General features: G+C 39.8%; 1 protein-coding gene across 1 annotated transcript in view; it reads right to left on the reverse strand.

Moving 5' to 3' along the window:
- BARX2 (BARX homeobox 2) overlaps window positions 1–13,046 on the reverse strand; it is a 33,005-nt gene extending 19,959 nt beyond the window's left edge. The window contains exon 1 of the mRNA XM_059867232.1: window positions 12,552–13,046. Within this exon, the coding sequence (XP_059723215.1) occupies window positions 12,552–12,756 (205 nt within the window). The 5' untranslated portion in view covers window positions 12,757–13,046. The remainder of the gene's footprint in view (window positions 1–12,551) is intronic.
- Between the last annotated feature and the right edge of the window lie 1,424 nt (window positions 13,047–14,470).

Raw genomic sequence — 14,470 nt, forward strand, 5'->3', positions numbered from 1 at the left:
CAAGGAGAACATAATAATTGGGGACACAAGGAAAATCCAGAGGCCTTGAGAAAAGCAGTATTTGGACATCCATGCAGCAGGCAAAAGTACCTAAGCCCCACTATTTACTGATAGCTGTAACAAGTGAAACACTGCAATGAAGAAAATTCTTGTGGAGAAAAACTAAATGAGGTGTGTATTTGAATTTTCTCCTGAGGTGTAAACTGGCCCTAGGTTAACCGGAGTTGATAATTTGTCAAACACTTAAATTTGTCATCAACTGCACAAATATTTCCAGTGTTGGTATCAATTACTGGAGGCAAATGACCCATGATTGGCTTTGGGGAAAACAAACATTTTGAGAAGACAAATTAATAGTCCACCATATTTTAAATTGCACTAGAGCTACATACCAGGTACTGGAAATGAACCCTTAACTTTCTTCTGGGTGGATTTTTCAGTTAATTAACATTGCAGCAATGGGTGGTGGCAGCAATTCCATTATCATTTACTCCATATGTAAGAAATACTCAGTAAATGCTTCATAGGCATGACTGGTTCAGAGTAGAGTGGGATATGTCCCAGCAAATCATCAGCAAGGAGTTAAAATCAAAAAATATCTTGAGTTAAAAGAGACTCACAAGGATCATCAAGTTCAACTCCCAGCCCTGCACAGGGCAAAATCACACCTGAAGTACTCATAAATTCAGCATGGTTCTACTTCCTAGAAGTAGAAGAACTGTCAGGAGTTTTCCCAAGGTATTTCTTCTAAAGGAAAGGCTTTCTTCAGCTGAAGTGACCATCAAGACACTATGAAGAATGAAAGGCTTCTCAGTATCCTTCACTGCCAAAAGAATTTTCTATCCTGTAATCTACTACTGGAAAGCACCACTTTTGTTTTGTGGGTGGAAGCTCAGAGTTAAAAACCAAGAGCAGGTGAGAGCTCTACTGAGCTGGGTTTGCTTTTCCAAAGGTACCCCCAAAGCTGAGCTTGGTGGTGAGCCAAGGCTGTGCTGAGCAGTGTCTATGAGGGGGGAATGGCAATGCTCAGGTTTTCAAAAGCTGCCAACTGATTTTAATGCATTTTTACAAGATGTATCATGATTAATCGTGCTAATGCTGAAAAGGGAGAAATAAGGCCTGGATCACAGAAATCAGCTTTTTCAAACATATTAAAGCCACAGAGTCACCAGTTGCCATGAAAGTGTCTCATTGCTCTCCTGGCAGTGATTTTTCTCAGTGACAGGGAAGAGAAGGAACAGTATTTTTCCATGGTTGAATATGTGCCACAGAAGTCCTGTGCTAAAGTTTATCACAGCTCTATCCTATTTTCCTGATTAAAACTGCTGGATGAGTATCATTTTTTCTCTTCTCTGAAGGCCAAATTTCTATTTCATAATTGCCAACTCAGTAGAATGTGACAGTGGAAGCTATTAATTGATCCTGCTATTAATAGAAAACAAGGAAAACATAAAGGACAAAACAATTACAAAAACTGTGACAGCACAAAAGAAAAGGAAATTATTTGCCAAACTGAGTTTTCCAGACCAAAGCCCAGTCCATGGAGCCAAGTACACAGCAATAAGACACTCCAGCACTCCCATGCCAACTGGGCATGTAGTCAAATCCATGCTTTCCATTTCCACACATGTCCAGCACCTCCATCCTCCACAAAGAACCTCTCACAGAGCCAAAGTGATGTCATGCCATGAAAACCAGGATCAGGCCCTATCTTTCATTTTAGCTCAGCTGCTACAAAGACAGACACCAAGCCAGATAAATTCCACTCCTGCAGACTTGGCATGGCCTGGGAGATCGTCTGTGCGGAGATGAATTTAGCTCACCCAGAGATGAAAATGACCCCAGTGCAAGACATTCCCTGCTGTCTGCACAGCTTGCCATAACCCAAGGTTTTGATGGGATGTCACTTGGGATGTGGAGCTCTGACCTCCCAACACAGTCAGACAAATGCAAGCCAGGAAACCTTACATCTGCAACTCAGAGCTGCTCCCCGGCTCTGCTGGAAATTGGACAGGGAAGAAAATTCCTGATGATAAATGAAAATAATCAATCCTGAATGTATTAAAAATACAAGAATTGTCTTAAAGGAACCATGTGAATTACAATTTAAAATATAACAATGATTTAAAAGATAATCTGCCCAATTTTGTGAAAACACTGCCATACTTGGACTCATTTCTAAATCCACCATTTTATCATGTAGATTATTTCTTTTTAAATGTTATTTTGGATCCTGTACTTTGTTCAGCTGAGAAACAGATGAATAACCCACAACCATTCCAGCTTTGGAATTTGAGATTAGCTCATGTAAAAGTTTCATTAATTTATGAGCTGATACTTACACAAGTAAGCTCTCTAAATCTTGACAATTAGATGAAACAGCAGTACGATTTCTACATTCTCCTTTCAGTCTTCTTTGCTGCCTCTTCTGATGCAATCACTTCAGCAGCAAGTCTGTGATGGATAAATTCATCTACAGTACCAATGGCTGGGACAACTCTTCACAACAGACAGGTGCTTGGGGGATTAGGCACCAGCCAAAGAGGTCTCTGTCTCAGCCACAAGAAAAAGGCTTTTGATAGGACTGTACAAATAAAATAAAATCAGTCAGGATTTCATAAATGCTTTTGTTTTAATGTAATTTAAGTGCTGAACTACCTTACAGTAATGCGCTTTCAAATGTTTACAGTTAAGGCATAATTGAATTTGACTCATGCTGGCCCTGATCCAGCTACAATTTAATTGACTTCAGTGGGAGTTGGACTGGGCTCTAAGTAATTTTAACTAAAGTAATCCATCAATTGTTCCTCACCCACTTCATCAAACTCCTTCCTATCATTTATGATTGCTCTGTAATTTATTGCAACAAGGTGAAACCAATCCTTTTAACTTCTGGCACGGCTTCCTGACCCTCGGTGGAGAATTTCAACATATGCAGCCACCTAAACCAGACCTGTTTGAGGAAAGCCAAGAGCATAATACAACTGAGCCCCAAACCTCCTGTTACTATCCACAGAAACCTCCAAATATCAGCTCCTCCATGGCTTAGTCACCACAGGAACAAAATAAACTCTTAGCAAAGCTGTCAAGAGGAGGCTTGGAACAAAACAGGCAGAAGTCTGAAGTGAAATGCGTTCACAAACATTCACAAAATTTTTTTGGCCAAAAAAATCCCATTTGCTTCAGTCTTCTCATCATTTTTTTCTATCAATGATTACATTACTGTTTTCTATTTCTTTTCATATTTTTCCTCTTTGAGCCATGGGATGAAACACCATCCAGAGCACTAGGCCTTCCATAAGGCATATCATGTTATGTGCAACATACATAATAAAGTACCACTACTGCTAATTTCATTTCAAAGATGACAGGTTAATCTGTCATAGAATACCCTGTTTAAGTAACTAGAACCATATCATGCACATTTCTCTATCTTCTAAAAGAAAAGGACATGATGAAGGCTTCAATCCTTCCGCGTTTACACAACAGAGCTCTGTTTTTTAATGGATCACTGTAGGCAGATCTATGTTGGATGTGGCAATAGACACCTGCACACTCAAAGGTACAGGAACTTGTTGCTTCAACATTAATTCTCAAGATATCTATAAAAGTTAAATTCAGATGAAATTCAATCTCTGTAAGGTGAAATAAATCCTAGTTTGAAAAAACAAACAACCAAACCACCCACTGGCAGGAAACATAGCCATTAACTGCTCTGTGACTTGCAAAATAATCATTAAAAGAAATATCCAAAGGCAAATGGTGGCCAAGTATTTAAAGATGACTTAATGATTACACGGAAAACTCTATTATTCTGATGAAAATCCAAAAAATGAGGAGTAAGATTATCTAAAACACAGGGCAAATATAAATACTTCCAATTCAACCCCTTCTCTGCAAGTTGTCCTATTGAAGTCAGACAATGAACTACATGAATAGAAACCACTGGCATGTAAAAAAAATTACAAGATAAGACCTGAACATACACATCCAAACACATTAAGGTCACTGAAAGATTGTTGCTAGGAGAAGAAGACCATATATTTGCAAATTTTCGGTTATCACATCTCCAAAGGGAATTGTAATTTTGTTGCACAGGAAGTTCTGGAAAACTGTTTTTTTTTCCTTTCATTTAAAGAAAAAAAAAGAAAAAAAAAAAAGGTGTGATTTTTTAAAAGAGAGAAAATGGAAAAGAAAGCAGATTTGTTTATTTGTTTCTTAAGGTTCTTTCAGGTTCTGTGTTTTAGACAGAGCTTAAGTATTCTGGATGTGCTACCTGCAGTCTGAAGATTTTGAATATGAGTACAGAGGTCCGTATTCAGGAAGATGGGTTTTTTTTTTTGAAAGACTGTTCTTCACCCTTCTCTTTAGTTACATAAATGGATCTCACCTGTCCCCAAACACCTGAAATACCTGCAGCTGTTGTCTGGGTGCTGTTCTGAGCTGTGCTCTGGCCAAGAATTTCCTCTCATGCATGTAAAGGTGCATGAGAGGAAAAGGGAAAATATTGGAAAATGGAAAATATTACTTTCTTAGCCAGGTCCTAATACCAAATCTCTATATTTTTAAAGATGTCATTAAAATGTTGCTTTGGGAATTCCGGGCTAGAAATCTCTCAGCTAAATTCTCCCACAATCCTGGGAACCCAAGAAATAATGGATAACACCAGACTTCCACTGCTCAGTTCCCATTAGCTTGTCCTTGTGATGCTATTCTATTACAGACTTTACACAAATACAAGTGAGATCACAAAATAGGTCCCGAATTTTCTAAGGAACTGTTGCTTCCTAGCAAGTAAAGCTCTTGAACATGTTCTCGGTTCTGCAATCTAGCTGGAGCAATTCTTACATAGGAATGATTGAAATATTTGGTTGTAAATTTCTCTCCTTGAAAAATAAATAAAATTTTGCAATACTGAAAGTAGCTTCATTATTTTGCCAAATATCTCGTAAAAAGGAAAGTGCTATCAAGTTTTGCGTCAGTCTTTAGAAGATAAGTTTTCAGTATTTTATTCCTTATCGAGTATTTTCTCTGATCTGATCTTACATATACACACACTTTTTAAACCTCTGAATTGTCAAGCTAAATTTATAACATTTTCTTTGTTCTGAACTGAAAAGAACACATAATAATTATTTCTTCAATCTGCCAACAATCCAAAAGATCAATTTTTCTGACTTCTACTATTTTCACTTGGATATGGTGAGATTTTGTACACAGCCTGCAAATGCAAACCCAGGTTTCCAGTGGCTCCAAGCAGGGCTGCAGTCACTTCTAACACTGGACAACTTACCAAGGGCTGAGCAGAAGAAACAGATCAGCAGAATTAAGTAATTAAATCCTCTGAGCAATCAGAGCAGAACCTTTCTCCAGCCCAGCAGTTTTTTTAGAAAAAACTTACGCCACTGTATTGAGCAAGTGCCTCCAGAGCTCAGTTTCTGACTTAACCATCAGTTCTGGCTCTGCCATCCAGAGCCAGATTTACATTTCATGCAAATGTGCCTTCCCCACAGGCCTGCACAGAGGGCATGGAAGCGACTTTGAGCTGGAAAGGCACAGATTTTGTTCCATCACCCAAACATGCTCACAACACTCCTATCAGCAGAAAATCCATCCTGGAGAGCTGTGATCCGAGGAGCTGTCCGTCACCGCACCCAGACGGCAAAGAAATGTACTGCTCAACACAACAGAAGAAAAAATACAAAGTATCCTTAGTTACTGCCGTGCTCTGCTCCCCAGGCCTGGCGGAGTGACAGGAGCTCCACACAACACATCAGCTCCAAACAGTCTCGGTTCCTTTTCCTCACCTTCCCCAGTGAGGATTTTTGCCCCTGTTCATGCCCAGCTTGTCCTGAAGACAGCAATGCTGAGAGTCATTGATTCTACAGGATGAGATGGTCTTTTGCTGCATTCTACAGAAGCAAGATAAAAAAAAGTCCTCAAAATAATAATGGCACTCAGTCTGCACTGCACAGTCTCCATGAGCAGTGGCCAAATTGAGGACACTTAATGAAAGTGATACATTTAAACTTAACTCACTGTGCAGATGGATTTATACTGTGCTTCAGTGCCAGCTGTGAAGCTTTAGAAAATGAGGCATAGGTGTCAATTTTCCCAGTGGAATCCGAGATTCATTAATGCCTCCTATTATAGCATTCCTCCACAATGCTTATTCATGCCCAACCACAACCACAATGCTGATTACTTGCCACAATAGCTTTTATTGCAATCACTGGGGTGTGATCTTCTGGTTTGTTCACTGTAGTTTTGCCATTCATTAAATCCTTTTATTCGCTATTAACAGTACTGAGATAAGAAAGCAAAAGTCAGTCTTTGTTACAGATATTTAATATCTAATATTGAAATTTCTTTAGAGACAGATTTTTCTGCTCAGTCCTGAGATCTGCTTTCATATCCAGATTTGAATCTGGGTTTCCTTCTGAAATGCCACATCTAGTACTGCATATAATCCAATAGAAAAAATACCAGGCATTTCTCCAAGTATCCATTTATCATCACCCAGCTCATTGTTATTATCCCCCATATGCCACTTTTGGGTATTTCTGAACTAGATTTTCTGCTAAAGACATTAAAACACTTAAAACCCAAGATGGTTACCCTGAAAAACACTAGGCTCCTTAAAATTCACTGTTGTGCCCAGTCTACAGCACTTACAGAGGAATCCACTTTCAGTTCATAGGTTTGTTTCATTTACCTCAGTTGATAAAGTGCTCCTCATCCACAGACAGGCTTTCCCTTGTGGGGTTAAAATAGACAGGGAATTTTGGAGAATTTGAGAAAACTCAGATTTTCCCAATGTTGCAGCTAAATAAATCCTGCTTTTTATTAATATGTTTTTACAAATAATCAGCAAAAATCCCAAACAGCCTTGGCATCAATGCAGATTTCCACACAGAGACATTTTCAGCTTTGCAATTTAGGTTGGCACCTCTTGTATTAACATACAGATTCATTTTGGCCTGCTTCCCTTAACATTTTGGGACACAGGTTTTTTGTGGACTCAGGAGCCATTTAAGACATGTAGATCTCCTGAGCACTCGCTTCACACAGCACAGAAGGAAAACTCTTTCTGAGACCTTGCACTATTGCCTGGGATGCTGCTGCATTCCCAGCAGTGTCCTGGGGGATGACAATCCAACCACAGCTGCAGATGCCAGGCTCGGGGAATGCGGGACACGCTCGACTCCAAGTGAGCCTGGCAGAAGGTGCCCCTACCACTCCACATCAGCTTTATTCAATGGGATTTATCCAGCTGTCATGTTCCAGACTGAAAGCACAATGAATGGATGGCATTTCATTTTTGCCCATGCTGGAACACACGCACTACATGGATTCCTTTTTCCTTTCCCAAGAGTTTTGCCTTCCCCCAGGAATTCCATAACAAAATCTGTTCAATGTAAAGGAAAAGATTCAGCAGGTATTTGGGCAACAGAAATGGCTTCCACCCCAATTTTAAGTAACGTCCCCCAGCAAAATCAAGCCTTGCCCATAACAAGGCCTTTTAAAAGATAATCGGAAGGAAGCTTTTGTTGTGAGGTTGCACATAAAAACTGAGCTATTTTAATTCACAATAAACCTACCTTCTCACCATGGTTTCCTAAAAAGGCTGAGGAGACTGGGTGAGGACCAGAAGAATGAAACCTCCTAGTTTATCTCCCAAGCAATGATTCCCCAAAGGCCCCTGCGGCTGCAGGTACCACTGAATTTAATCCAGAAAATATCATTTATATGAGGAAAATGACAGTTCAAAAGACCCCTTTCAAATAACCAGGTCCCAAGTTCATCCTAAGATAAAACAACAAAAGACAGACAAAGAACTGGAAGAGAAGAATTCAAGATTTGAACAATTCTATATTAGACACCTGCCTACATTAAAGTTCTAACCACACAAATCCTGAACAGATTAAAGTTAAAAAAAAAAACAAAAAACAAACAAACCAATAAATCCGATCACCAAACTAAAAATCCCAAAAATTATTTCAAAAGAGCAAATAATAATAATAATAATAATAATAATAATTAATGTTCTTTAAAGGAAACTTTTTGCACAGATTGGCAAGAAGGGTAGTAAATTTTCAAAAAAGCAAAAACACAAGTGGAGAAACTTAAGATTGCATTCACTTATTCACTTCCTGACGTTACGGCGCTTTTAAATGTACATATAGCAGTAGAATCCTCTTCAGCACAACTCCCCTAAAACACGGGTACATATTTTATACCTTAACAGACAATACTCTCATAAAATAAATAAGGCCACACTGATCCAAGGTATGTTTTTGCTTTGCAGGGTGTTGTTCTGGTATAGCAATTAAAGAGAAATCAGCACAGCCCTACCTGAGATATGGACTAGTAAAAAACCTTGGCATAGACATAAATTACTCTGCTGCTCATTAGGATTTAAATTATAAACCACTAAGATACATTCAAATTTGAGGGTTTTTTAATGAGCTGGAATAGGGCCTGGTACAAATGAATACAGACAACAATTTGTATTACCAACTTTGCTGAAATAACTGAACTCTGGAATTGAAGGCAATGCGATTCTTTCTAATCCAGCCATCTCAATCCACTTGGAGAGTTTAAAAAGGCCATCCAAGACCAATATTACTGATTACTGACGCACAATGTCACAAATTCCACTAAGACCGGGGATTGCACACTACTCTCCCTCCACACCCCAGCCTAGTTTTCTTTCAAACTATTTTAGTTTCTTTGATAAATAAGGAGGTTTTCTAATTTGACCTTGTAACACTGCACACTGACAGTGTCCTTTGATTCTTTACCATGCCCAAAACTACCAATAAAGCAACTGGATTCTAAATCTATCCCTAAACCAACATAATACAAATAGAGGAAACAAATTAGAATTGGAGTAGGCTTGCCTACAAATACTTTTAATTGAAAAAATAAATTTTAAATTGCAATTTGAAAATTGATTCCTATAGGACTCTGCTCAGTGAAAAGCAACCGTCAGCAATCACTGTAACAAACCAAGCATACGAACAGTGTATCATTATTTATACAAATTAATCAATGGTGACATAATACGAAAAGCCAATAAAAATATAAGTATCGTGAAACAAGAGAAATATTTTCACTCAGCCATCACAGCCCAAAAAGTCATAAAGCAAAGTGGCATTAATCACCATCTGAAAATATTTCTAGTCTTTAAAATTTTAATCATAATGGCTCTGAACCTAGACTAGCATTTTGTTACAGATCTGGTACTGCTTTAGCCTTGTTTTTTTGGCTCAATAAACATAAATACATGTTCATATACCAAACTTTCAACTAATGATGGAACAGTTTTCTCTCTCAAAAAAAAAATTGGGTTGGGGCCTATTCCAAGCTCTCTTTAATGGGAATCTCCCCGGCGACATTGCATTAGACCGACAACATTGCATTAGCTTTGCATTAGACCTCACAAACGCTCCTCACAACTAAAATGTCAATCTTAAACCTCAAGATTCACCGGAAGAGTCCCATATGCTTCTTCCACCACCTTCTGCCTCTACTTGACAAATCTGTTTTGTTCCAATTCAGATGCACTCAGTTATATATTCAGCAATTCATCAGAGCCAAAATAAAAACTCTTTTCTATTGGGCTAGCAAAGTTTCCTGATCTCTCTTCACTTAACCAGGGATGTTGCTGAACACACACACACTGCACAAGTACAACATCTTATGTCTTTCAGCTCCAAATAAATTATAAAGGCATATCAGCCTTCTCTGACTTCACCCAAGATGAAAGAAATATTAACTCTTTCGCCCATGAAAACCTCTCAAACCCTGACTCCTGCCGTGAGAAAAAGCCACTGAGATGTTCAGCTGGAGTAACTCATCACTCATCACTCCATCAGTTTCAAACACTCCCAAGTCCAAGCTATGATGGTACAGTAACAAATCTCTGTGGTTTAGGTTAAGATGCATTTTCTTAGATCATGAAGAGACTAAGTGCTCACTCTCTTCCTGATTAACTCCAGAGGCAAAGGAAACTTAGGCAGTAAGTTAAATGCCATACAGTATTTCTACAGTGCTATGTTTCTGCAGCCTTTAGCCCCCAAGTAGTTTGAGAGGAGTTTTTTAGTTTATTTGCACTCTGTGTGTGTGTCTTTGTGGGTTTGGTTTTTTACTTTATTTCAGTTTAGTTACAGATTTATATTGGGTATTTATCAAATTCTTTCACATTTAGATATCTTTTGCGTTATTGTCCATTTCTTAGCCAATAGTTTCCTTTCATTAAAAAAAAATTCCCATTGCCTAATACACATAAGACTTGAATTATGCCTATACACCTTAGAATCTGACAGTTTGGAAGTCTGGACTTGACAGTAGTTTCCCCTGTGATTTTAATTCCACAAGTAAATCTCTCTCTGTACTTCACAAATGCTGTAATTCCATACAGCTTAGTCCAACAGAAGCAGATATTCACAACATGGACTGACATAGGAACAGGCCAGAGCTTGGGCTAGAAACAAAACCTTGAGGGCAAATTCAATAAAGATCCCAGGCACAAAGAGAAATAGGGCTTTAATTGAAGAGGAACCACAAGAGACTCAACTAGCAACACTCTCAATCCGCTGCTGAATCATACAAGGATTATTAATGATTATTTACTGAATATACATCACCCTTGCAAAGACAATGCTTGCTATATTATGTATTTAACTATGAACAATACTATGTATTTAACTATGAACTATCTAACTATAGAACTATGTATTTAAAATTTTTCCCTCTTTTTTTTCAATGGGGGGTGGTGGGAGTCAAACCAGCTCTTAGGAAGCACCTCACCCATCCAAAATCCCTAGGCTCTATTAGGTGACATTCAGACCATAATTTTTATGCTGAGGTAGTTGTACATGCTTCCGGACACTGATAATATCGAGGTTAATATTCCTTTTGGGTGCTAAACAATTTCTTATAAAATTCTTTTCTAATTCTTCCTCTTTCTGTACAGAAAGAGAGAAAAGCCAAGAAGCTTGGTGTCCTTACCCTGGTGGATTGAGGTCTGCAGGCAGAATCAGGCGCTCTGTGCGTCACTGCCACACACCAAACCCCTTCAGGACGTTTTGGCCAAGCACTGAATTTCACTACTTTCACTACGCAGTAGTGAGGGATCAGCTCTCAAAATTTCCCTTGTCAGCAATATCTTGATTAACAACTAGTTCTTATATAAAATATGTCAGCGATTAGTGAGGAAAGGCAAGGGATGTCACGCAAAAATCGGTTGGAAGAAATAAATGTTGATGGAGGATCAAATTGTCCATGAAACTTCTCCCCAAAAGCTGGTCATCATGCGTCTTAATTCTGATCCAGACTCCTAATCCCTTCTGGGTCTTTAATAACTAGCATTTACAAAATAAATATTGAGGCTGAAGGAAGATTTATGCTTGGAGCAAGGAATTACTCTACTTGTCAAACTCTTAGGGTACACTAACAGCAAGTTTTCTATCAGCACAGCTCTGCTAAGACCTAAAAAGAACCTTCTTATATATATTCAGTAATAAAAAACCTCAAACTAAACCAGCAAACCTAAGCCAAAGGACAGGCACTGAGGTTTTAAACACAACCTAATGCAACAGCAAAATGAACATTTCCAGCAAAGAGAAAGAGGAAAAATATAATTCTATGACCTTGAAATAGGTATTCTTTTTATTGGTAATTAGTCCTTTACAAATATTTTTCAATAGATATGATTTTTGGAAAAATGTATTTTTAAGTTGCAGCTCCATCACCTAGTTTCTCTTGACACATTATGTGTCACCATTGGAAGTATGGCCTTATGGGAAGAACAGAAATCTGGAAAACTGCTTGCTTCACCAGAAAAAGGGGTTTTTAAAAATATTTTTTAAAATCTGGAATGTATTCTAAGAATACTATTTTTTACTTTTAATGTGGATTTCTAAACGTCCACATTAGACCAGTCTGCTTGTGAAATTTTATAATGCCCATGGTCAAGACCTGATTGCTCATTGTGCTGCCTGTGCAGGGCAGAGCCGTTTGTGCATATTTATTTGTGGTGTCGGCAAAATCTTTACAAGTATTTTCCCATCTTCGCTGCTAGAAATAATCTACGTTCTTTCAAAGAAAAAGAGAATTTAGGCTAGAAAAACCGTGCCTCTATAGATTTTTTTCCCTTTTCACAATATTTCTAATAATTTCTTTGTACTCACACAGACATATGAAAAATACACTGGAGGTTTCAATGAGCATAAGATGAAGGACGATTTCTGCAGGACTCATTTAGCACTGATATATTGGCTCCAATGCACACCTGGGATTGGGCTGAACCCCACCACTACACACTGAGAGCAACTAAAAAGTAACTGATAGCTGCTAGTTTCTGATAGTAACTAACAACGATCCCAGCGCTGGCAAATCCAGGGAGTGGGGATAGAGTGTGAAAGCCGGGCTTCCTTCAGGCAGGGTTTGGGGGAGACGAGTGGGAGATGCAGGAGGCGCTTGGCCGAGACCCCGCTCCGCGCCCGCCGCATCCCCGCTGAGGGCACCGCTGGCCTCACGCTTACCGGCACAGGAGTGCAGCGGCTTGGGCCGGACCAGGAGCGACGGGCACACGGAGTACAGGGAAAGTTTCTCGAAGTAGTCGCAGGTCTCCTTGGAGAGGATCTCGTCGATCATGAAGGTCTTGTAGCGCCTCCTGCCTGCCTTGGGCCGGCCGGACGCGGGCAGCCGTGCCGGGGGCTGGGGGCCGGGCTGGGGCTGGCCGTGCATGGCGGGACCCCTGCGGGGCGGCCAGAGCCGCGCCCGGCTCGCATGAGCGTTCGGCTCGCCGAGCCTGTCTCCGAGCCTGTCTCCGAGCCTGTCCCCGCTGTGTCCACGCTGTTCCCGCCGCTTGGGCCGCGCGGCGCGGCGCCGGCTCCCCGCTATATAAAGCCGGCGATAAGCATCTCTCCCATCGCTCCGCGGCCTTTTTAGGAGGCTCGGGCTGTCAATCAGGGCGCCCTCTGCTCCCCGCCAGCACCATTGTTACCCTGCGCCGCGCTGGGAGGATCCGCCGCTCCTCTTCCCTCCCTGCTCGCTATTTTAAGATAGTGGGGTGTGTGGCTTTTTTTTTTTTTCCTGTTTTTTTTTTTTTTTTTATTCTTCTTCTTCTTCTTCTCCCCCTCCTTCCTCCTCTTCTCTGGATTGTAATTATCTAAAAAAGTTAAAACGCGGGCTGCCGGAGGAGAGTGCCGCCTCCCCGGCTCCGACAGCTTTCCCCGACCGGCGTCAAACCGAGCCGCAAAGTGCTGGAAAGTGGCAGTCGGGAAAAAAAATCCTGTTTATAGGTGCCTTGCCTAGGAGCACTGTGTAGCAGTTTTTTTCTCTGGAGCGACCTTACTTGGACCCCACGTCTGAGATTATTTTCTGGCGGATCCCTGCTTAGTTCAGCTGGATTTTTGCAAAACTGGGCTTTCAGCCCCTTCTGCTGGGGGGTGCTGAGGCTTCCTCACTGGGAGTTTTCCTACCAGGCTGTGGGCTGAATTTTGTTTCTCATCTCCGTGGCCTGCGACAGGAATCACCAGGACACCCTACTCATGGAAAGGTGTATCAGGAGGAATCCTCTGGATTAACTGGTTACTGCAGGTTTTCCAGCATGCCCAGCCAGCTCACTAACTTTAAATGGGTAAAGAGAGGCTCATTATGGAGATTTACCACCCTCCAAAAAAATATTACTTGCAGGTTTCACACAAGGATTTAAATATAATCTGCACAAAGGTATCAGACATCCTTCGATTCTCATGCTTTGGCAGTCCAAATGGCAGCAAACATTTATTTTAATAACAGAAAACTCAATCTGTTTTTGCAAAAGGCAACAATCATTTCAAGCTCTCATCAACGATTTGAACCACTTTTATTTTTTCGACTGTATTTTTTAAAATCCTTCAAAACACTGGAAACTATCTTTAACCTCTTTTGTAAAAGCACTACTACTTTTTTCAATTCAAAGTTTCATTTAGCTTCAGCAATATAGTTGTTCATTTATAGAGACTCAAAATCAAAATAAGACGCTTTCATTGTTCACACACTGAACTGGAAGGCAGATGCAAGAATATATCAGACTTTTGATACAGCCATTGAAATTTTTTTCTTAAAACCTTATTACATTATTTTTAAATATAGCACAGCAAATTATAATGAAACAAATGTAAAGCAAAGTGTTTTGCTAATTTTAAACCATTGGGATGACATTCTCATTTAAAAGAAATTGTTTGGAAATGGTTTTATTTCTTTTTATTTTGAGAAACTAAAGTGAGCTTCCGATGAGGAATTTACCTAGAATGATAACCACTAAGGAGTTCAAGAACTTCTCGCCTCCACCACATTATAACTCTTTCTAAATTACTTAAACTGCTGCTTTAATTCCTAAACAAACTAGGATTCCTAAACAAACTAGGATTTACTTAAATTGCTGCTTTAATTCCTAAACAAACTAGGTGATTTA

This window comes from Haemorhous mexicanus, chromosome 24, assembly GCF_027477595.1.
Source record: "Haemorhous mexicanus isolate bHaeMex1 chromosome 24, bHaeMex1.pri, whole genome shotgun sequence".
NCBI classification, from domain to species: domain Eukaryota; kingdom Metazoa; phylum Chordata; class Aves; order Passeriformes; family Fringillidae; genus Haemorhous; species Haemorhous mexicanus.